This window comes from Fusarium proliferatum (assembly GCF_900067095.1).
Source record: "Fusarium proliferatum ET1 genome assembly, contig: FPRO_scaffold009, whole genome shotgun sequence".
NCBI lineage: Eukaryota > Fungi > Ascomycota > Sordariomycetes > Hypocreales > Nectriaceae > Fusarium > Fusarium proliferatum.
Window position 1 is genome coordinate 1,681,130 of NW_022194798.1, and position 22,930 is coordinate 1,704,059.

At 48.2% G+C, this 22,930-nt stretch overlaps 11 protein-coding genes and 1 non-coding gene across 12 annotated transcripts; 7 read left to right on the plus strand and 5 right to left on the minus strand.

The window, feature by feature from the left end:
- Nucleotides 1-2: 2 nt before the first annotated feature.
- On the minus strand, nt 3-1,202 carry FPRO_15157 (uncharacterized protein; the record flags this gene model as incomplete). The annotated part of the gene is made up of 1 exon (XM_031220553.1): nt 3-1,202. The coding sequence occupies one exon, from the start codon at nt 1,200-1,202 to the stop codon at nt 3-5; it is 1,200 nt and encodes a 399-aa protein (XP_031086201.1).
- Nucleotides 1,203-2,271: 1,069 nt separating this feature from the next.
- On the minus strand, nt 2,272-3,226 carry FPRO_15156 (uncharacterized protein; the record flags this gene model as incomplete). The annotated part of the gene is made up of 3 exons (XM_031220554.1): nt 2,272-2,499; nt 2,558-2,888; nt 2,937-3,226. 3 exons carry the CDS (start codon nt 3,224-3,226, stop codon nt 2,272-2,274), a joined length of 849 nt encoding a protein of 282 aa, XP_031086202.1.
- A 943-nt stretch (nt 3,227-4,169) lies between these two features.
- On the plus strand, nt 4,170-4,720 carry FPRO_15155 (uncharacterized protein; the record flags this gene model as incomplete). Its single annotated transcript, XM_031220555.1, has 2 exons — nt 4,170-4,219; nt 4,267-4,720. 2 exons carry the CDS (start codon nt 4,170-4,172, stop codon nt 4,718-4,720), a joined length of 504 nt encoding a protein of 167 aa, XP_031086203.1.
- A 627-nt stretch (nt 4,721-5,347) lies between these two features.
- Nucleotides 5,348-6,239, plus strand: FPRO_15154 (uncharacterized protein; the record flags this gene model as incomplete). The annotated part of the gene is made up of 3 exons (XM_031220556.1): nt 5,348-5,382; nt 5,435-5,561; nt 5,610-6,239. 3 exons carry the CDS (start codon nt 5,348-5,350, stop codon nt 6,237-6,239), a joined length of 792 nt encoding a protein of 263 aa, XP_031086204.1.
- A 506-nt stretch (nt 6,240-6,745) lies between these two features.
- On the plus strand, nt 6,746-7,643 carry FPRO_15153 (uncharacterized protein; the record flags this gene model as incomplete). The annotated part of the gene is made up of 3 exons (XM_031220557.1): nt 6,746-6,777; nt 6,823-6,949; nt 6,999-7,643. 3 exons carry the CDS (start codon nt 6,746-6,748, stop codon nt 7,641-7,643), a joined length of 804 nt encoding a protein of 267 aa, XP_031086205.1.
- A 926-nt stretch (nt 7,644-8,569) lies between these two features.
- FPRO_15152 (uncharacterized protein) lies at nt 8,570-9,299 on the plus strand (the record flags this gene model as incomplete). Its single annotated transcript, XM_031220559.1, has 3 exons — nt 8,570-8,616; nt 8,672-8,798; nt 8,844-9,299. The coding sequence occupies 3 exons, from the start codon at nt 8,570-8,572 to the stop codon at nt 9,297-9,299; spliced, it is 630 nt and encodes a 209-aa protein (XP_031086206.1).
- A 178-nt stretch (nt 9,300-9,477) lies between these two features.
- Nucleotides 9,478-9,550, minus strand: tRNA. The gene has a single exon. It is a non-coding gene; the product is annotated as a tRNA-Cys (tRNA).
- A 538-nt stretch (nt 9,551-10,088) lies between these two features.
- Nucleotides 10,089-11,669, plus strand: FPRO_15151 (uncharacterized protein; the record flags this gene model as incomplete). The annotated part of the gene is made up of 3 exons (XM_031220560.1): nt 10,089-10,679; nt 10,727-11,545; nt 11,595-11,669. 3 exons carry the CDS (start codon nt 10,089-10,091, stop codon nt 11,667-11,669), a joined length of 1,485 nt encoding a protein of 494 aa, XP_031086207.1.
- A 2,359-nt stretch (nt 11,670-14,028) lies between these two features.
- Nucleotides 14,029-14,956, plus strand: FPRO_15150 (uncharacterized protein; the record flags this gene model as incomplete). Its single annotated transcript, XM_031220561.1, has 4 exons — nt 14,029-14,119; nt 14,167-14,217; nt 14,267-14,740; nt 14,793-14,956. The coding sequence occupies 4 exons, from the start codon at nt 14,029-14,031 to the stop codon at nt 14,954-14,956; spliced, it is 780 nt and encodes a 259-aa protein (XP_031086208.1).
- Nucleotides 14,957-15,598: 642 nt separating this feature from the next.
- FPRO_15149 (uncharacterized protein) lies at nt 15,599-17,251 on the plus strand (the record flags this gene model as incomplete). Its single annotated transcript, XM_031220562.1, has 1 exon — nt 15,599-17,251. One exon carries the CDS (start codon nt 15,599-15,601, stop codon nt 17,249-17,251), a length of 1,653 nt encoding a protein of 550 aa, XP_031086209.1.
- Nucleotides 17,252-17,523: 272 nt separating this feature from the next.
- Nucleotides 17,524-18,290, minus strand: FPRO_15148 (uncharacterized protein; the record flags this gene model as incomplete). Its single annotated transcript, XM_031220563.1, has 2 exons — nt 17,524-17,844; nt 17,895-18,290. The coding sequence occupies 2 exons, from the start codon at nt 18,288-18,290 to the stop codon at nt 17,524-17,526; spliced, it is 717 nt and encodes a 238-aa protein (XP_031086210.1).
- Nucleotides 18,291-19,026: 736 nt separating this feature from the next.
- FPRO_15147 (uncharacterized protein) lies at nt 19,027-20,023 on the minus strand (the record flags this gene model as incomplete). The annotated part of the gene is made up of 2 exons (XM_031220564.1): nt 19,027-19,365; nt 19,421-20,023. The coding sequence occupies 2 exons, from the start codon at nt 20,021-20,023 to the stop codon at nt 19,027-19,029; spliced, it is 942 nt and encodes a 313-aa protein (XP_031086211.1).
- Between the last annotated feature and the right edge of the window lie 2,907 nt (nt 20,024-22,930).

Consider the following 22,930-nt stretch of genomic DNA (forward strand, 5'->3'; position numbering starts at 1 on the left):
GGTCAATCTGAATCTGAACTATCAACTTCCTTCATAGTCTCACTCCATCTACGACCGTGATGAATGATCGACTCGTCAATGACGAGCTCCGGAACAACGTGGCCATAACGATCATACCATTCATCACCTCCCACGTACTTCCATGCAATTACCATCCCGTACTGAGAATCAACAACCTTGTCAAAGTCAATGTCCAACTTCTCTAGACGAGGCTCAATTTCAGGAATCTCCTTCTTGAAGGCAGCTCCTCCAAACTCATGATCTTCCCGCAGCTGGTCGCGAGTCATGGTAATTACTTCCAGGTTAGGGACATCACCCCAAGAACCAGAATTCTTCGTAGAAGGGTCTACTGGATGGGGGAACCAACAGTCCCCTGAGCGGGTCAGGAGAAGCAAGCTCATCCCTGGCGGGCACGGTATCTTCATCGATACACAGTCGTCATACTCCTCCACAGCTCCTGATGCCACTTTATCTGTGACTGGCAGCTGGAGGTATCTCTCATATGCATCAATTTGTTGCTTTGCCCAGCGACTGCTGGGGTCATCATTGTTGACGGCCTCCCCCCTTAACATCTGCTTAAGCACATCATTAGTGACAAACTCCTCAGGAAACTGTAGTTCGAGACGAGGTTGCTCGCTAACACCTTGCTCCTCCTCGATAGACTGCTCTTCCTTAACAGACTCTTCCTCCTTGATAGACTGCTCGTCCTCGATAGACTGAGGGCTAGCCATAACATCGTCATGAGCACGATGCCTTAGCTCGTCGACAATAAGGTCCTTGAATGCCTGTCCGAGGCTCATGAAGAAGTCATAAGCGTCGAAAGGGACGAAGCACAGTTCAGTAAAAGGAATGTCGAATCTGAGATCTGTCATCATCTCCCTGCGCTTTTCTCTCGCCAACCGAGGTTTGCGATGCCCTGCCCCTTCAATCTTCTCAAGCTCCTCTTCAACACAAAACTTGATCAATACCTCGATTTCTCCCACTCTCCAGTAAAACTGGAATTCGTCGAGCCGATCCCTGCTTTCTGAAATGCAATCGTAGGAAAAGCTGCGGATGTCTTCCATGATAGCACCGCAATGAATTCCAAGCTGCTCTGTCGTATAATTGTCTACATTATTCGCAAGATCAATGATACGAAGCCTGAGGCTCTGTAGACGACCTTGCATCGCTCGATGCTTGACTTCTTTCCAGTCTGGATTCATAATGACGGTCAGGAATAGACTTAGCTATAATCTTTGTTGGAGAAAAGGATCGGAAGCTTGAAGATGCGGTTGAATAGCCAATAGTGCGAAATCAATATGGACGACATCAATACGGGCCAGTATCGTATTTAAAGGCCTGAGACCAATGAGTTGTCCGAGTCCTTGTTCGAGAGTTCATGTCGTCTTTGTACCAGTTCAGCATTATTTGTATTGAACGGTCTCTTTACAACAAAGAATGTGTCCCAGTGGTGGAGCTATGTCTGAACAACAGGATGATTCCATGTCGCAACGTGAAAAATAGGGAAACAGCGGCCACTCTACTCTGCACTGCACATGATGGGAGTCCTAGTAAATATAGGAACAAAGACCCAAAAGATTAAACAAAAGCAGCAGAAGAGAATTCTTCAACAAACTTGGTTGTTCCAGGGCGTAAAGCAAGTTGATCTTGTGCAGAACCTCTCATTTTGCCCATCATGACACGATCAGATAGTTCTGCCAGTGACGTAGAGGTCAGTATCATTTCCAATGTCAGATATCCACACGAATAATTTTAACTGAGGTCACAGACTAAGGTGAGGGCATGTAAACAGTTGCGTTGTGATTTGATATGCCTGACAGAGAAGATATTCTTCCTGTTGCAGGTCTCGACTGAGCTCATCTTGCTAAAAGGGTTGAGGCTGAAACACCATCGCTGGTTAAAAGGCCCAATTGTCAGAAAAGACCAGAATCACATTGCTAATGCTGATGGTAGACTAAACTCAGATCGCAGCAAGAACATGTAGGTTGGTAATTGTCGCTTCTACGACCGGCCAACGTCTCATCTCCTGGTGATCAAAATCGCACCTGAAATGAACACGCTGAATAAACTCCTTTCCTGATTGGTTTCCTGCTTAGTTTCACAAAACCTCCCACGTCCAATGGTCGAAGCACCACTCCCCCTGCTGATGAGTGAGCCAGATACACACAGGTAGATCATGATGGACTTACTGTTATCGTAAGGACACAATACCGCTTAGACTGATACATCTGATCCGGATACATGTTCAGATAACCCAATAGTGGCATTTCTCTAGGCTGTTGAGGGACGGTACTGGGTGCCGACGAGGGCCTCCACAGCCCGACCACCAAAGGTCTCAAATGGTTCGAATGCCACCTTTCCCACCGTGATGGTGGGGAACACGAAGTCGTCCATAGGGCGTGTTGGAAACTTGAAGCACTCCAAGAGCTGCGATGGGAGATCAACCTTGTAAACATAGGCATTTTCCGCTTCGTCTCTGTGGGTGATGAGGAGTCGCACCTGGAACATACTGTGTTAGTAAGAGCGTCGATCAATGAGGAGGGAGTTGTCAACTTACGATGTATAGGCGCGGCTGCCCAGTGTTGTCTGATCTCGCTTGTAGCTGAGCCAAGCTCAGCAGAATGCAAACAAGATAGGGATCTCGTGTCCAGTCTTCTGGAGTGACTCTCGCGAGTTTGCGCTGGTATAGGCTCTGCATCGCAAGGTTCAAGGTTCCGGGAGGGCCAGCCCGAGGTGTGAATCGCGCACGACGTATCTCATCCGCCTTGTAAGAGTAATAGCCGACTACCGGTTCCGGATGCGGGACGTCGATATGCCCTGCGATTCGGAAAGCGCTTACTTCCGGGACATGGACCAATCGGCCGGCATAATAAAAAGCCGCCGAAGCACTACGAAATGTTAGTAAAAGCGACGCTGTCGAAGTGTATGTGACATACAGGACAAACTCTAAAACTCCTGTTCCTCTGAACAGTGATCGGATGTAGTGAGCTTTCATGTTTTCGACTGGTGTTGTCGCGAGTCGGGTAGCGTAGTAAGTCAACCGCCCATCTTGTCGGGCATGCTGACCTTGGCTGTCATTGGCAACTTCGATCTCCAGGAACTGGCAGCCTACCAGCTCGAGATGCTCGTTAGTCCAGAATAAGGGAGTCGCCTGGAAACGCCCGTTGTCCACACTTAGTTCGTGAAGTGACTTGTTCGCCAGTGACTTGTTCGCCGACTCAGGCATATTGATGCCGATGGTGATATCGTGTAGTAATCGTGAGAAGGGTTAAGAGATTTAACAGAGATATAGTGAGATAAAGCGCTGTGTGCAGAGATGAGCAGATCAGAGGATGAGAGGGACGGAAGTGAATGAGAGAAGAAGAGATGAGAGAGTATTGGAGTAGAAGAGAGCTGTTGACATTAGAAAAGTCCTGCCAGTGTTGATCTGGGCATGCATGGACTGACACTGGCAGTACAGTGGCAGAGTAAGGGACCAGTTACCGCTGCACCAAGACCAGGCGGGTCCTGTTGAGGGAACAATAGACCCAAGACCGAGCCGTTTGCTCAAGGACTTTGTGGACTTGCCTGGCCCTTAGCCACTGGCTCGGCCAAGGACTTACAAAGAGTGAATTACGCAGTGCTGGTGGTGAAGACATCGTGAACCGACCCAAGTCGCATAGTCGACCGTTCAACCAAGGCATCCGTATTGTCCACTGCGCTCACCCTGTCATGAACACTCATTGAACTTTCTCACTGTACGTCTGCCAATCATCGTGGACCATAAGAACAGCCCGTATATGATCCCTTGTGCCAGTGGATCGTGTACCCGTGTATGAACAACCCCCCCATCTTGTTTGTCACCCTTTGCCAAACCTTTTTGCTCAGCAAACAAGAACCACGCAATTCCTCTTGTTACTGAAAAGTGAAACGGCACAGACAAGAAATTATCTCCTTGCCATCGAACATTTATACTTTATGGGAAGGGTTGGTAAGCCAGTAAGAAGAGGTATTGTCAACAAACTTTCATTTCTGAAAGTTTATCTGCTAATCTTTTATCATAGGCTTCTTGAGTCACACCGCTGAAACTTGCTACCCCAAAATCGATATATTACAAACTGTCCCCTACCATCTCTCCCATCCACTTGGCTTTTGTAATACCTACGCTGAAGATCATCAACACAAAGACAATGGATCAAATCACAAATCCCAAGGATCTGGATCGACCGTCAACCAAGAGGTAAGCTACGCGGAAACTTCGTCCGAACCAAGCTGACAGCCACGCAGTATCGCGAAATCGAAGGTTTCCACCTTCATCGTTGGTCCTGACAAAACTGAGTTTACCATCCACGCGGCCCTTGTTGCCAAGCAGTCACCCGTCCTGAACGTCCTTGTCAACGGGCCTTTCAAGGAAGCATTGGAACAATGCGTCGAATGGATCGACCTCCAGGAAGACGTGTTCTTGAGCTTCTGGGAGTTTGCATACACCGGCAACTACACGAACCCCGTCCAAGAAAATGGCTATGAGGAGGACAGAGATCCTGCCGAAGAAGAGCTGAGCCACTGGGGCAAGTTTTGGGCGAACTACGTCCGCCTCCAACCAGGACTCTCTAACACCAACAGTCGCGATACACCCCGACTAAATCGTTTGTGGCAAGTATTTGCTTACAAGTACGCCCCCATCTCTCAGCCGCCTGATGCAGGGAACATCGGTGCAGATACACTGCTACATCATGCCTAAGTGTGCATCTTTGCAGATCGCTACTGCATGGACTCGTTGACGGATGTTGCAATGGACAAGCTGTTCATCGCCATGGAAGAAACTATACCTTGAGGCTATTCTTGGGAACCTGTGATGGAGCTCCTTGTCTTGGCTTCAGGCAAGTTCGTACCCATGAAACTGCGGCGGATGGTCGCGGGATGCATTCTGGGTCAGGCTGAACTGTTTAAGAACGAGGAATCCTTTCAGCACTTTATGTGCGATAGTAGTGGCCCGATGCAGGAACTCTTGTGTCCGATCTTTGAAATGGACGTGGTACATGACTATCATGTGGTGGCAAATGCCGTCAATTGTTGAAGCCATATTCAAGTTACCCTGGCACTCTAGCTCGGCTGAGGCGTCTGTTGATGGCTGGGAGGCCTACCAACATTGGTGGCGTCAACATCTCAACAGAAGGCGTCTGGGGACTTGAACTATTGGAGGAAGGGCTTTCGGAGGACTGAGTCTTGCATATTACCCAGCCACCTTTTTCATTTGTATGAGAGAGGAAGAAGTAGCATATAAACCACTCCTGTGCCCGCCAAGTTCGTAGTTAATTTTACATCTCGTGTCAACCCCTCAGAGCAGCATCTTTTATTCCCCTTCAATATGATTCCTCTTCAAGACAGACTCCGCATGCAGAAGTACGACGTTTCTCATGAAATTTGCTTTATAGAACCTGCTAACTCCGGACAGAGCGCGCGAAAGCGGCGAGTTCACTGACTTCGCCTTCGTCTGCGAGGGACAAACAATCAACGTCCACAAGATCATCATCTGCGGCCAGTCCACGGTTTTCCAGAGAGCATGCACTGGGAAGTTCAAGGTACCGGCTGCCGCCAAGTACACCTACATGCCCGCTAATAAGGCCCAGGAAGCTTCCTCCGGGATATATGACATGAACGACCATCCTCTTGATGTCGTAAACAGAATGGTTGAATACCTGTATACTGGAACCTATGAGATTCCAGAGGATGCCGAATTGTTCACTCATGCCTCCATGTTCACATTGGCTGACAAGTATGGCATTGGCGGGCTGCAAGCGCTCGCGAGCAAGAAATACTTGGAGTGCTTGGATGAAAGCTGCAACTGGCACGACTTCACCAGTTCAATCTCGCAAGTTTACGAGCTCCCCAGGGAAACTTCAAAGACCCTTCGGGTCGGAGCCCTCATGATGGCTAGAGAACACTTGGGGACCGCACTGACCGCAATCGAACTGGGAAATGTTATTGACGAATTCCTGTACGACTGCCCAGAGTTTGCGAAAGACCTTCTCAGCCTCTCTCTGAGATTTTCACTAATGGGTACCTGCCGCAACCCAACTTGCATGTCGAAAAGTGCGGTTCCGATTGAGGTCCTACAAGGTAGATGCCAGAAATGTGGCAAGGGGGGCGCCAGCCCCGGACTCGGTCTCCATTTCTGGAGTAAGATGTTGGAATATGAGTTGGATGTGGATGAGCATGTTAAACTAGGAAAAAATGCGTACAATAAGTGGTACATTTGAGGAGACAATGATGTAAAGCCCCTATGGACAAGGTTATTGTAAGAACATGAGTTCACCACATATGGAATGATCCTCTTCCCTGATGGTTGACTGGATGAGCTGGCCACTTTTGATCACATTCAACGCTTATGCTCTCAACAATAAGTCAGTGACTGGAAGGTTGAAGGATGCCTGTTCAAAATTTGTGAAAAGGGTTCTCTCAATTTACACTTTCCGAATTTCTGGTCAAGCTTTGACGGAGCCACCGTACTGAGAATGGTGATCCAATGATCATGTTAATTAATGGTTAAACTTTAGCACATAATTAACTACCGTGTTCTCATTCATCACCTGTATTCGTAGCCTAAAGCTTAACCTCATGGGCAGCAGGCAACTACATAGTACATGGTCAGTCTTTTCAAAAAGAGAGGTATATTTAAGAAGTCTACCAAGAAATAACTTTATTCATCTTTCTTATAAATACCCTTCAATCCTCTCTCCCTCACCAAACCCACCATCAATCCATCATGAATATCGAGGAACGGAAGCTGATGCACACGTAAGTTGTTTTCACATTCCGTCCAATCTCAACTAACATCTCCAGGGCCCAAAAAGCTGGTCAGTTCACAGACTTTGCTTTTCTCTGCAAAGGCACAAAGATTCCCGTGCACAAAGTCATAATATGTGCACAATCCAAAGTTTTTAATGCCGCCTGTACCAGTGGTTTGAAGGTAAGGAAGTGGAAGAAGCTACAGCGACAATATGCTGATCGTTCTATAGGAATCCACATCTGGAGTGTATGACTTGAGCGAATACCCCCTGGAATTCGTCGAAAGGATGGTCGACCACCTCTACGTCGGGCGCTACGAAGATCCGAATCCAGATGCGTCCAAACTACCCCTTTCGACGCATCTGTTGATGCTGGTCTTGGCAGACAAGTATGTCATCCAAGGCCTTGAATCGGAGGCTAAAGCTTCGTATATCCGCCGACTAAAGCAGAAGAATGTTGAATTGGAGGACTTTCTCGAATCGCTTCCGGTTCTGTACGAGGTGCCTGTCGAGGTCTCCAGGGATGCTATCGATGCGGCCGTCGCCCACACGAGGGAGGTGGTGCTGACTTGCATATGTAGGAAGGCAAGCATGGGAGTGATCGACCAGATATCTGACGCTAGTCAGGACTTCCTGAAGGAGGTGATGATGTCCATCATGACTACTCCTCTGGGGTCTAGATGCAGTGATTGCAGCAAACTGGATCACCTATCAAAGAGCTCTCAGGAATTGCAACGTTCTCATGCAAGCCAAACACATAATCTTGATGCTGGCGGCTTTTTCTCACCTGGCCCTGGAACAAATGCTCCTAGTACTGCCAGATCTTTTGCACCTACTTATGATTTGGCCCCTTCTGCGGCTAGCTTTTGGTATTAAGTGCGATACAATAGTCAGCCATCGGCAAGACTGTTAGCAACTAGATCTGAGAGAAGTTGTCCTGAGCTCCTTTACATCTTGAAGCTCCTATACCTTATCTATAATCGAATATACGTAGCTTAAGCAAGATTTCAAAAGTTCTGGTCATAAATCATGCAAAGACTCAACTCGACTCCCTGAATCTCTGCTGATGCCAAGTAACGACAAGCATGGGCTTCATCATGCTACACGTAGAGATAGAGATGCTACCTCTCTCGTATTACCAACAGGATTGCTCTTAGAGCTCGCTCGTAATCCATGTGAAGAGGAGGACTCGCAGCTGCAGGTACGGAACTACACAGAAGTTTCAAACAGTCTCGGTTACCGATAAGCTCCCGTTTATACGTCATCTAATAATGTAGATTTTAAATCACAGATAGCATGCGCAAATGAACATAGTTCTGCTGCTCCGGCAGGACCAATCTCAGGTTCAAGTTATAAAAGAAGCTCGGAAACCGAAAGCAGCGCGAAGATTCACGTCTTATCGCCAGGGGTTCAAGGCGAAAAAGGGAGATTTATGCTTTGCGTCGTAAGACGTACGTTCAAAGAAGCTTTAAATCAATAAACATATGAATCAAATGGCTACTATATGTTATAAGCTTTGGTGGATTAAAAGTCTTTTTCGTTATGAGTTTTTTCCGACACGTACAAGGGGCATGCATCTCCAATCAGGCCAAAAAGAAAGTCTGAAGCCACAGCGTCGTTAAATATATAATTCTGGATTATACGAAGTTTCTGAAACATATACTTTGCCAATATGGTGTCGTTTGCAAAACCTGCTCTACTGACCCAGCTATAAATATCACACTGTCATTCATGTATTCATAAAATCCTGACACGCTGAATAATCCTACATCATAACTAGAAATCACCAAACTTGATCAAAAATGGATGACGAAAGCGAAAACGAAAACTTTCGAAAGAGTCTTTGGCAGTATGGTCCCCCTCGAGTACTATCTATCAGAACAGCTTACTAATTCTTGTCCCAGAACCAGACACAACCAAGAATTCACAGACTTTACATTCACCTGTGGAGCTTCCCAATTCCCAGTCCATAAGGTCATCGTCTGCAGTCAATCAAAGGTCTTCCATAGAGCATGCACCGGGCAGTTCGAGGTTAGTCTACATTTCATCCTGATGGACATTGCTAACATGACGCAGGAGTCTTCCACGAACACATTCAATCTGTCTGAGTTTTCTGATGATCATGTACAGTGGCTTATAGACTTCCTTTACACAGGAACATACCCCATGGAAACCTCCAAGGCTCAAACTCTCGCCGACCACACTTACATGTTCGCCATGGGTGACATGTACAGAATTGAACCACTCGCTCAATATGCAGCGACTAAATTTCGTACCGGAATTTCCCACGGCCTGAACTTGGAAGAAGTTCTCCCTTTGATCCCCCAGGTTTATAGCTCGACCCCAGAGCATAGACAGGAACTACGGAAAATGGTGGTGAAGTTCATGATATCTCCGGCTCATGGGAAAAAGCAGGCAATAGAGGAGAGAGAATGGTATGACGACATGGCTCAGCAGTGTCCCGAGTTCATCAAGGACCTGTTTTTCACTTGCATGGAACGGTCCAGTTCTCGAGCGATGTTTTTTCATTGATATGAGTCTAGGTCTGCTGGCGGTATACTGAAACGATTTGATGGAAATGGAAGTGGGGGCAGAAATTTACAAAGAAGGGTATAAAGTGAATTGCAAATTTTGATGTAGCAAATATGGTTACTATACATAAAAAAGAAAGTCGATATATGACACAAGTAGTGTTCAAAAAGAAACTTTTAGGACCGAGCGTGGATCGAACACGCGACCTAGGGATCTGCAATCCCTCGCTCGTACCACTGAGCTATCGATCCTTGATAATGAGCTGGAGTGCTCGTTGGATGAGGGTAGCGAGAGAACATGCGACATTATGTTCGGAACATGGTGAATGTTCAGTCGAATCAAGTCATCATTACTGGAACATGGAGATTGATCGAGTAATTGAAGGCATCCCTTAACCCTCTTTGTTTGACGCCTGGCCATTGCGAAACACGGGCCATCTCTGGCCCGTCTTATCAAAACACACGATAAGCTACGCAGGCTTCGACTAATTCAATTGATTGACGCGCTGCCCTGGTCTCCAGGTTCATCGGAAAAGCGCAAAATGTGCTGCGAGCTTCCTTATCAAGACTAGAGCTGATCCTCGACGGATTGAGATGCCGTGGAAGCGGGGTAAAAGATAAGTCGAGACAGGACCTTTTGCAAGACCTTTTGCGACTTACCCTGCTGAGCTCGTTGTCGTCATTTCCGCGAAGATTACATAACCATCCCCGGCCACCAGTTCACCGTCTGACAATTCATAGCCTTTTTTAAAGTCTGGACTCAACTTCTTCGCCAAAAGATAGTACAACAATGGGCTTCCTAAAAACGGCATTGCTTCTAGCGGGAGCTTCTCTTGGGGCTTTTGCCTCGCAGATACCACTCGAGGACACAGACTCGCCTCAAGCGTCCACGTTCCAAGTTCACCAAAGCTCGCTATTTCCAGAGCATACTATCCGCATCAGGGAGCAGGTTGACGACTCCATATGCGATGCCCGCGTGAAGCAGTACACCGGCTGGCTTGATGTGGGCAACCAGCATCTTTTCTTCTGGTACTTCGAGAGCAAGAATGCACCGAAAACAGATCCTCTTGTGCTCTGGCTAACTGGAGGCCCCGGCGGTTCCTCAATGCTGGGTTTACTTCAAGAGCTTGGACCGTGTCTGATCAACGAGCATGGTAATGGGACGGTTCATAATCCTTATGGATGGAATGAGAATGCGAACTATATCTTTGTCGACCAGCCTGCCAGTGTTGGCTTCTCGTATTTGGATGACGGAGAGCCGATTCCGTCAAACTCGTTCGTCGCTGCTGAGAGTATGCATAAGTTCTTACAGCTCTTTGTGAGCCAAGTATTCCCGGACCTCGCTGACAAGCCCTTCCATATTTCGGGAGAGAGTTACGGAGTAGGTGACCCGGCCTTCTCTGTTACGTGACCTGACTGATTCTCTAGGGCCATTATATCCCTGTCCTGGGAGCGACTATCATTGCACAGAACAGTCTCTATCCTAAGCGACCCCAAGTCAACCTAGAGTCAGTTCTCATTGGTAACGGTTACGTCTCCCCTCTGGACACACACTTCGGATACTGGGAGACACTCTGCACCACGAACCCGGGAGTTGACAAGCCTGTGTTCAACAGCACACGCTGTGATATTATGGCTGCAAACCTCCCACGATGTCTTGACCTCGCACGGGTTTGTTATGAGCATCCCGACCATGCTATCTGCGGCGCTGCTGGTCAAGTTTGCTGGGATGGAGTCATCAGTTGGTACGATGGAGAATCTGGTGCAGGCGGCAACAGGAACAGATTCGACATCACCAGACCCTGCGAATCTGGAGATGACCTGTGCTATAAGCAAGCAGGATTGATTGAGAAGTACCTCAACACACCCAAGGTCTTCGATGCCTTGGGCGTTCCTAGCGCAGTGACGAACTACTCCATTTACGCTATGGATGTAGAAGTCGCATTTAGTCTGGGGTATGACCAAGAGATCAGCACCCAGTCACAGATACTATATCTCCTCGATCACGGCGTCGATGTGCTCATGTATCAAGGAAATTTCGACCTCGCATGCAACACCGCTGGCAACTTGAGATGGAGCAACAGTATGCCTTGGAAAGGACAGCCGGAATATGTTGCGCAACGGCAGAGGTCCTGGGGCGCAGGAGGCGATGAGTTTGGATGGTATAAGGAGGTCAAGATCAAGATGGGCGACACCGATAAGAAAACTACATTCGCTTTTGTTACCGTTGATGGAGCTGGCCATATGGTAAGTGTTTCGATATCAATGAGGATTTGATGCTAACAAGCCGTGACAGGTTCCTCAGGACAAGCCGAAAGAGGGTCTGGAATTAGTGAACAGGTGGTTGAAGAAGCGAACGTTCAACAAATGAGTGAATCTTGGATTGAGTTGCGGGACGTTTTAAGAATGGAAGATTTGACGCTTGATCTCAGTTGAATATTTAGGTCTGTCAGATCTTTGTGGTGTAGAGTGTAGGAGCCTTACGTTTGGGTGAGCCTTTGGCTATAGATTATCTATGGGTGCCAAGTTTGCCCCAAAATCATTTCTCAAGCTTCCAAGGACGCGCCCAGTCACTCTACTTCGATTTCGGTGATTATTCAAGACAAATGCAGGTTGAAGGGAGTTGTTCCCGTCATTTCTCTCCAAGTTCTCGAATGGGGAACCAAATGATGTACTCATGTAGCATGAACACTTCTATACTCACTGTGTATGTCTTGTTGTACTGTGTTCGGTCTCGATCTATGACCGGCGTGGAGTTTATCTAGTAGCTTACGAATAGGACGCGCGATGGAAGTATCATCTGTCCGGTCTAATCGCAGCTTGAATTTACCTTTGAACTAGTGAATGCTTGATGAGAAGAGAAGTATGCCGAAACTCTCATGAACCGAAGTTCCAAAACATAGATGGTTACACAGAATTCTTTTCTAGTTCCGACGGAGGCTTTTATATGCTAGGAAAGCGTGATATGAAGTCGTCGCTGACGTGATGCTGAGAACAACCGTATGATGTCCGTTGAATACGAAAAGAAGGACTACGCTTACAGTAAGACGCGAGAAACTACTTTTTCCCGGCGAGACACGGATGGGGGAGAGATGTGACCTAGTGGTACTGAAAAGTCTGAGTAATGCCGATGTTTTGCACATGTTACAATTGGTTCTCACGAAGGGTAGGTTCTGCATTCATCGAGAGATAATGACAAACAGCGCCTCGTCAGCTTTCTCAGCATCATCGATGTTCAGCTCAAAAGACTTGACTAATCTGGATTACGCAATTATCCCACGTTCTGAGGCTGCTGCAGAAGTACATGTAAGCAATGCTACATTACATCGATTCAAGTTGGGGGCATGTGACACTGAGGCTCAGAGCCGGGCGGGCCAAAAAGCTGTCAATCATGCATACGGATGGTGACATTTGTGCTGATCCTCCATGGCGGGGATGAAACTCCGATAGATCAGTCCAGATTCACTTTTCACCAATTTATTACTCAGGTGCGGGATAAAGTGTATAATACATCCTTCGCTTTCAAGCTCAAGAGCTGCCGTGGCATCTGGTCAAACTCAGTCGAGATCTAATCAGACGGTTGATTAATAGTGTAAAAATAGGCTTGTTCCGAGGTTAGTTCCAGGTCATGCTCTCAAACCCATCAGGTGCGCGACGCAAAGTCTCGTATCGATAGCACCATCTCTGCATGTCTTGGTTCTCTACACCCTCATCCGCCTCCGCCATTCTCGAGTCCCGAGGCCACTTGTACTCCCCCAAACTATTCAGACGGAGCATTACCATTTTCTGGTCACTCATGTCAGACTTGAGTCGGGCTATGCAATTGGTTAATTTTAAGCTTAGCTAAAGCAAAGGGCCGAAGCCATCGGCGGGCTGAGCTTATTCTTGGCTTGGGCTGGAGTATCCGTCATAGAACGGTTTGGCTTAGTGAGATTCGAGAGCCTGCCGCAAAGCTGAACTTTTGGGACCAACATATTACGCAACAATGGATGCAACTCTCGCAATCAGATCAGCAAAGGATACGAGAAGGATCGAGTCCTTCCATCCTGCATTCCTCAAGCCAAGACCAGATTGACAACGCAGACCTCGTGAGGAAGGGCAAAGGCGGTGGCACAGCTGACCTCTACTTCTTTTCAGCCCCAGAGCCCGGTTCCTTGGGTATGACAGGTATAACCTGCGGGGTAAAACTGGTCTTGGGGGCTGACCCCTCCACCCGCGATCGAGGCCTCAGCCCTGACACTTTGGGGATAGCTTCAAATTGCGCAGCAGCTAGCGCTGATCTTAACCTTGCGTGATCCAGGCGCAGCAGCTCCCAAGTTCTCGTGGAAGCTCGGGGCACCCGAAAATAGTAGCTTTTTGCTAATTGACGTAGGGCATGACATGACCTCTTGTCGGCCGTCGAGGTCAAGCTCAGCCTTACCAGAGACTAAGTTTGGGTGTTGGAGTGAGGTATCCCGCTATAGCGCCAGCCACCACCATCTGCGGGAGGTGAGCCCACGATCTAGGCGATGCTGTCAAAGTTTGAAGCAAGCGGCATACGATTGTGTATATAAACAGCGTTTGATTCCCTTCATTCAATTAATTTTATCATTCTCATCATCATCTCTTCTACAGCAATCACAACAACCTTCGCTACAACACCGTCGCTTCCACTACAACTTCAGCTTCAATCGCTTCTACTACAATTTTCTTAACAACCCTTCTTTACATATAAACTTTCATCTCTCAACATGCGCTACTCATACACTCTTATCGCCTTTGCCGCTACGGCTCTGGCTCTGCCCACTGCGATGCCCGCCGATGACGGTTCATGGGCTCCTGGTATGTTTGCCTGATTCCATCATCCAGTCTCATACTAACAGCTTCAGGTAAATACGAGGGCGGTGACACTGGCAAGGACGACGGCAAGTGGGCTCCTGGTAAGCTTTTACAGTCTCTCCAACAACTCGCCATACTAACCACTACCAGGCAAGTATGAGGGCCCTGGCACCGGGTTTGACGATGGTCAATACCACCCTGGCAAGGACGGCAAGAAGGCCAAGCGCTACGATGACGGTAGCTGGCATGAGGGTAAATACGAGGGCAAGCCAGGAACCAAGTACGACGATGGCAAATGGTATCCCGGCAAATACCCCGGCGGCAAGGAGAAGCGCAACGACGACGGATCCTGGCACGAGGGGAAGTATGAGGGTGGCAAGACTGGCTACGATGACGGCAAATGGTACCCTGGAAAGTACCCTGGCGGAAAGGCCAAGCGCAACGACGATGGTAGCTGGCATCCCGGCAAGTATGAGGGAAAGCCAGGTACCAAGTATGATGATGGAAAGTGGTATCCCGGAAAGTATCCTGGTGGCAAGGAGAAGCGTGAGGATGATGGAAGCTGGCACGAGGGCAAATACGAGGGCGGTGACACTGGCCGTGACGATGGCAAGTGGGAAGAGGGTGAGTCTCAGTATCTACGACTGACAAAAGCTGCAAGACTAACAAGTTCAAGGCAAATATGAAGGTCCCGGCACTGGTTTCGACGATGGCCAATACCACCCTGACAAGGCCAAGCGCAATGACGATGGCAGCTGGCACGAGGGAAAATACGAGGGCGGCAAGACTGGTTACGATGATGGAAAGTGGTACCCTGGAAAGTACCCCGGCAAGGAGTAAAAGTGTTATTAAACATTTAGATGGGTTTTGGAGTTTGGGACTGAGCTACCGGGTTCGGCATTTGCATATTTCTGGCATCATACATTCTTTCTTCTTCTTCTGAAAGGCTTCAACTTGCCTGGACTACATATTATTCACATGGGACACTCCTTTTTAATTATTTATACAATTTGGACTTCATAAAACTGTCTTTATGCTCGCTTACAAGCGAAGATGACTGGGCCTCGATTTAGCAAGCGGAGTTGCCTTGCAAAAGATGGCGCCTGAGCCTCAGTAGAAGCGCCCTGACCTCATGGAGTAAGAATGCTTCCATGTCCGGGCAAGCTATGAGACGAATCCGCTAAATCCGCTCCAGAGTAACATGAGTCCTTAAATCATTAAGGCAAGATGTCGCTAGTTGCCTTGCCTTCCGACAGCACCACATATGCTTTTCATCAACACTCCTGGACTGATCTATGAACTGGATGTCCACTGAGCTGCGCTTGTGTGCAGTCCTCTCATTTTTTTTCAAAGGTGTTGTGCAGTGCTTAGTAACCCTGTAGAGTAGGTGTTATCTGTGAAGGATCTGCATTACAGGGATCTGTTAATCCTCCAACCCCGAGCCCCTCATTTACTCTGCTAACCATCGTCTTAACAACAACAATGGCAGAACTTATGATACTCGAACGAACACCTTCACAGCACGTCCACCAGCAGGACCACGATAATGAAACTAGTTATCGTGAACATGACATTGCTGCCGAAGGCCATGCTGCGCGGTCAAATGAACGGCCGGACGTAGAGTACCCAACAGGGATCAGACTCTGGCTGACCATACTCTCTGTGGTCTCCATCCTTGTCCTCGCCAGCATAGACATGAATATAGTTGGTACAGCAGTACCAGCAATCACTGATCACTTTCACACGGTAGCTCACGTCGGCTGGTACTCATCCGCCTTTAGACTCAGTGTCTGTGCTTTCCAATTCATCTTCGGGAAAGCATACAAGCTCTTCTCTGTCAAGCGTGTCTTTCTCCTGTCTAATGCTATCTCCATAGTCGGATCTGTACTTTCAGGCGCTGCTGTCTCGTCAACAATTCTTGTTGTTGGAAGAGCTGTCGCTGGACTGGGATCCGCAGGACTGTTCGCTGGCTCATTCATCATCATCGCTCAATCAACACCTCTCCGTCGACGGCCTGCTTTCCTTGGTGTTCTGGGGGCTGCTGAGGGTCTTGCTACCATCGCTGCGCCGTTGCTTGGTGGTGCGCTTCAGACCCTGAGCTGGCGATGGTGCTTCTACATCAGCGCGCCCACTGGTGCCGTGACGGTTATTCTTACCATATTTTGCCTGTCGGATGATCAAAAGTCCAGTGAAGTTAATGGACTGTCTTTGAAGCAGAAGGTGGCTCAGCTTGACATTGTCAGCAAAATGTTGCTCCTTCCGGCGCTTGCAAGCCTTTTCCTCGCGCTTTCATGGGCGGGTACTGTTTATCCATGGAGTAGCGGTCAGGTGATTGGACCTCTACTTGCATTCGCTGGTCTCCTTGCAGTGTTTATCTGGAATCAAATCCGCCGAGGCGATGTCGCTGCACTTCCGCCTCGCATCATGAAGCATCGCTGCGTGATAGCGGGGTTCATCTTCATATTCTGCGTCAATAGCACAGGCGTCGTGCTGGAGTACTATTTGCCCACCTACTATCAGCTTGTTCGCGGATACACGCCCGTCAAGAGCGGCTACATGATGTTACCCATCATCATCGCGGCAACAGTCGGTTCACTCATCCATGGAGCGGGGACAAGCGCATTAGGCTACTACACACCTTTCATGCTCTTTGCATCCATTATCATGCCAATTGCTGCAGGTCTTATCACCACATTCAAGATTGATACCAGTTTCGAAAAGCTTATCGCTTACTCGGCGCTTTCAGGTCTGGCCTACGGTATTGGGTTCATCGGCCCCCAAACAGCTGTACAGACAGTTCTCCCAGCCGAAGACGTCCCGCTTGGCCTATCTATCATGCTGTTTGCTCAATCTTTCGGCCCCGCTATATCAGTGCCCATTGCCCAGGTGCTCTTCACAAACCGACTTTCAGATAACCTCGATGGTGTCGTACCGGGTTTCAATGGAACGGAAATCAGCAACAGCGGCCTTACCGAGATGGTCACCAATATGCCAGAGTCTGTCACAAGAGAGGTCCTGGTTGCAATCGATAGAAGCCTTGGGCAGACATGGTATCTTGTAGCAGGGCTGGCTTCGTTTGCAATAGTTGGAAGCCTGATGACGGAATGGAGATCAGTCAAGGAGAAACGCGAATGAAATCACATAGAGGTCTGCTGGCTGCTCTGCGGCCTTGTAGCCTTGAATGCGGGATGGACCGGTTTATGTTTACCCTCCCACTATGAGCAACTTTTGTTTCAGAAAACTGCCATTATCAAGGGTCCTGCGAGTGGGAAGCATATAGGATGGCGAGCTGACAATTTTCATCAGATGGGCTACTGACTTCGACATTACCATGGCTGTATAATAGAGACTGGACTAAGATTGTCTTTGCTACCGCCTACCCTTTCAAAAAGCATATATTGGCCATTTTAATCCGCATGTGAAGCGACGATGTCAGCTACCTTTTCAGTCTGACTCAACTGCACCATGTGTCCGGCACCAATCCTCACGATCTCGCTTCCTGCCAGACGCGCAAACCTTTCCTGCAGCTCAGCAGGTAGTATCTTATCCCCGTCACAGATGATGTAAACACTTGGAACTTCTCTCCATCTGCAATACTGAAGCTTGGTCGCCCAGCCTCTGTCGGCCTGATGTTGAAGACCCGGAAGCCACTTGTTGACCTCTTCATCTGAGAAGTCGCTATAGAGCAAGTTTCTGGGATCTTTGCAAGACTGCGTACCGTTTGACTCCTAGGGACAAGTCAGGAATATGGGCGTGGGAAGGAAATGGAAGGTCTCACATGATAGTCAAAGAAATCCATTGGTCCTTGTTCGAATCCCTCAGGCGCGACACCAGCTGCGATGAAGACGATTTTCTTGACTCCTCCAGTCCTTCCAACATCTTGTCTAGCTTTGCAAGTTAGGCCCTTGAGGGCACCACTCCCAATGAAACCGCCTGCAGAGTGCATGACAGCAACGACTCCTTCTTCACCTGCTTCCTCGACGACAGGGGTAAGGTCCTTGACAATTTTTGCAATATCATCATCCATGGTCGGTCTTTCTGGAGGAGTCTTGCCGGTGCTGTAAATAGTCGTGATCGCCGTTTTGAGGCCTCGTCTATTAAGGCTGTCGGCGAGAGGTTGGAAGACCGTGGGGCCTTCATAGAACCCAGGAACGATAAAGATTGTAGGAGACATCACAAAGCGTGAGTCTGATTTATGCTAGAAAGTATTGTCTCTCATAATAATCCTGATCGTATTCTCTTATATGTCTCCAGGTCTTGCTATTCTGACATAAGCTCCAATTCGTTAGTCTGCGACCGAATAACATACGTGGCGTTGATGCACTTTCACATTCATTCGCTAGATTCGCCAAGTCACATCGAGATCATAAATATTGGAGCGGCACATAATGATCAATATGTCTCAGATACAGGCTTTTAGTCGACTGGCCCTTGCTGCATCATCCTCAATCTAGGTTCTCTCGGCTGGATTAAGCTCTCATCCATAAGTCTCAGCGGCAAATACCACTTCAAGCTCACAACTTAGACATTATACCAAGATGTCTGACCAATTGCTACAGCATAAGGCTGATAAGAGGAAAACCTAGATAATGACTCTTTGGTCGGCCTTGGAGGCGTATAAGAAGGTGCCTCCAATCCCCCATCATCCTCGATCAGAACGAAACCGACGGTACTTAAGAACAATTGATCCCCTTGTTCTCCAAAACCGTCACTTCCGGTTGGCCCCCAACCACACGGCATAATCGGCTCTCGGCACCATCCAATACGTACTCGAGAATACCAACGGTCAGCTGGATTACAAGAGATGCCATTCGTCTGCCATTGATTGTCCCTAAAGCAGCTTGCACCTTGTCCCTCGAGCCCTCTAGAACATTTCTCAAACTCACAAGCAATGGCGCATCCAAGAATGACTAATGCGTTATACCATCAATCTGCAGCATCATGCCTGGTCCACGCTGGCTATTCCAAGTTTCATTCCACGATGGACCCTGATCGCGGGAGTGAGGCCTTCCAATGAGGAAGAGGGGTTTGTCAAGACCGGCTTTGACGACAGGACCAAGCATGTCGCCATCAAGATTTATGACGCCCTGGATGCGGAGATCACTAAATAATGTCGACACGACAGTGGCTCCCCCAATTGAGTGACCAAAAACAAAGACGCTGCCAGTCTGAGATAATCCAAACAGCTCACTTGTTGTGACGTTATCTTGGATTTGGTCGATAACGAACATAATGTCTTGCGATCGAACCTGCATGTCAATCGATGTTAGCAATTGCTTCTTAATCGAGCTTTCAGCCGCTCACTTTCGCTGATATTTCCAGAACGGTCTTATTCGCTTCGCCAACGACGTCAGTTGTGTCAGTCCCATCTGGATACTCGATGATCGAGGCGTCGTAAGCATGGTCAACTGTGATCACAATGTAGCCATGACTTGCTAACGACCTCGCCATGGCACTGTACATGAGCCTTGACACGCCCCGACCCGGGGAGAATATGACGACTGAAAGTTTGGTTCCATTCTTTAGAGCGTGTTTTTGGAGTCGGTTTATATCAGGGAGTCGACAAAACTTCAGCTGCAAGTCCTCAAAAACTCCAGATGGCAGACCCATGGCTTCGGCTTGTCGTCCAAATACGTCTCCAGTTTTGGGAGGCATATACGGAACGTTGACCTCTCCATGCGGGCAAGAGTTTTCCTGGGTATCGACGGGCGCAAAAGTCGAGATCAAAACACGGCGCTTCTGCGGGATATCTATTGGAGCGTATGGATCCCATCTGGATTCATCAACGAGAGTTTTAATGTTCAATCCAACGCTATAGGGCCCCGAAGATACTAGTGGGATCAATAGCCCGGTAGATACGGCACTTAAGCCAGCCATCACACTCGCGAGGTGCGTGCTAAGTCGCATATTGTATTCTCGGCTTGAATGGGGCAGAGAAACAGATGACGAAGCTGCAAGGTTGAAGAGATTGACCGTGCGTTATAAGACAGAGACAGCATATATAAGCCAGCACGGAAGCCGTGGGGGGTCCATGTCGCCCCTCTCATGTGGCCTCGTATGATTACCATCCTTCAGGGTTTTTACGAAGAGAATGGAGACAGTCAAGGGACCCCTACGACTTGAACCATGAACAATGGCACAATGAATGTCGTTTGGTGGATCTCGCTTCTGCGCTTACGTGAGGCCAAGGTCCCATTGACAGATCGATCGGGTTCGCTTGAGACGCGAATGTGAAGGAGTGCTTCCAAAGATATATATACTCTTTATTCCATTCGTGAGCTGGACGAAGGTACTATCCTTTGCCTATTCTTAGTTATTATTTTTGTTGTTCGGCATAAAAATAAGTGCTCAAACAGTAATACGTCCTTGTGGCTTGACTGGAGTGTGATTTGGTGTAACAAGACATTGGACTGGTTGAAGTGACAGTTACAGGGGAAAACTACAGAACTTTGAGCGGCTCCAGTGAGTGACCGACTCCGTGCTATCCATTCCAGAGAATAACTCCGAAAGCTTGTTCGAGGGATTTTCTATTAGTACCGTCCACATGCATGTTGAAAAAGTCAAGTTCAGCTCACACGTCTCGTAAACAACCCCAACACACATATGTGTGACCTTCTTTCACTGGATTCTCTTTAGCCGAGTTCCCATGACCAAACCCTCCATCCCTTTCTGTTCCTTCATGCTCTGTCTCCCATCCATTCTCATCGTTTCTGCGCTTAGATTCTCCAACAGAATTTTTGTATCTCGCATCTCAGTGCTGTGAAGGGAAAGAGAACTTCCACTGAAAGTGGAAGGAAATCTAAATCATCTTTTACTGGAAACCACTGGCGACCTCCAAGTCTCAGCTCCAGCTGACTGTCTGCCTAACTGACCTCTCCTGGAAAGATCAGCTTTGCCTCGTTCGAAAAAAGACACAACCCTTTCTCAACCTTCCCACCTCCCCTAGCTTAGGTCGATGGCTTCCCTGCAGTCCGCCTACTCTTCCTAAATGTTAAGAAGGCCTTGCGTGATCTCTTCTGCTTTGGTGGTGAGTTCTTCAGATGGGTCCAGTATGAGCCCGACTTTGGCAGTGGTAGATGGGTCCTGGTTTTGAGGACGGCCATTAAGATTAGATACCATCTTGAATGTACGAAGAAGCTCGACTTTGTCTCGGCGACATATTCGTATGCTAGCCGTTGAAGAGAGGGGTCTCTAGCTGCTGCAGACGAGCATTCCAAGTTTCCAACATTTGCGACATCTGCCTCGACGGCACTTGATCCTTTCCTTCTATTTTTAACCCTTGAAATTGAAAACACGGCCCTGTTTCCATAGGGCGCATCACTCATCTGTGTCTTTGTTCTTGCAATACACACAGCTCCACCCATCACCACATCGTCGTCGCACTAGAGTGAAATTCCTTGGCAGCGATTCAAGGACCATGATACTCCTGTATCACGACACGAGCTTTAGGCTATTGAAGATATTTATAGAGATTCAAAGGTCAGATTGTCTGTTCACACAAATCCATGGCTTCTTCGTCACCAGCTTTCAACGAGACCACATGTTCCTTGACCTAGAGGATCCTCAGCTCTGGCAGTAGTTGGTTGGCAGAAACGTTTGTTGAACTTGGAAACTCACCACCTGGCGGCAAAGCATCGCGTGCCTCCCAAGTGATGTAAGCCCCTGTATTTTCCAAAGTACTTTTTTATAACCCTTGTGGCTGATCAGCCTTGCCTCAGCCTCAGAACCTAGCAGATACCCCCTGTAACCTTTGAGCAGCGGACCTTCCTCCCCTAGTTCACTGTTCCGGCTGCTAATGTTGGTGTAGAGACAAGGTCCTTTGATCTGAAACTAGGGTAGGGTTTATCTTTTTGGGTGCGTTCAATCTTGAGTAACGGGGATCTAGCGAAGGGGTCTTGGTTCTTACAAGAACTTCTCGCAGCAATACCCAGCTGATTCGCGCCTGTCGGATTCGTGTTGTTGTAATCCTCAGGCCAGCTCGTTGCTCCCTCAGTGGCCTGGCGTTTGAGAACCGCCACCCAGGGCTGTGTTTCTGATTGGGAGCTCTATGGCTCATCATTAGCGGCAGAAGGATCTAGAGTGAGTCACACTGTTGTAATATCTTTCGGCTATGCCCCTAGTTAGCAGCCAGTCATTCAACAAGATGAACCCTTAGTGTAGCTTGGCAGCCAGGATTAACTGTACTTTAGCTACATTCAACGCCACCATTTTCAGGTCAGGGGTTTTTGAGACTAGCAGCTGCGGCTGAGCCAAAAACGTTGGGGTCTTGGATAGGTCAAGAGGAAAAGGGTGTAAAATGATTTGCATTCCTCCATCGGCTGAACGTCATGATGAGATTAAAATTGGATCAGCGACCTGCTGGCGTTGTTGTCAACTTTGGAAATCAGCATCCGGTTTCTCTTGCAGGATTTAAAGGCGTGAAACCCTTCTTTGTTCTGTATCCACGTTTGACCTTTTTCTTCGGTCTGCTTCACCACCACGGGCACAGATAATTCGGTGCACTGCAGCAGGTTACTCTTGAGCTGGAATTTCCGTGGATACATTTAGTCGTTTATGGTTTTGTGAGGCGTTCATTTGGGTGCAACCGGCTTTCTTGAGCTTAGCAACGCCTAGTCAGTCTGGACCTGTCTGGCATTTATGACGTGTCTTTTTTTCCCTCCCATTTCCAAGGCCACCCTGGGCTTTCCAATTGCCAGAAGCCAACACTCCTTTACTGGCGTCTATCTGTGCTCTTCGCTTGCTATCTTCTCGATATGTGGAATGTCAGTGGCCAAGATGTGAGCCGTACTCTTCCGCTAAAGGAAACCACTGCCC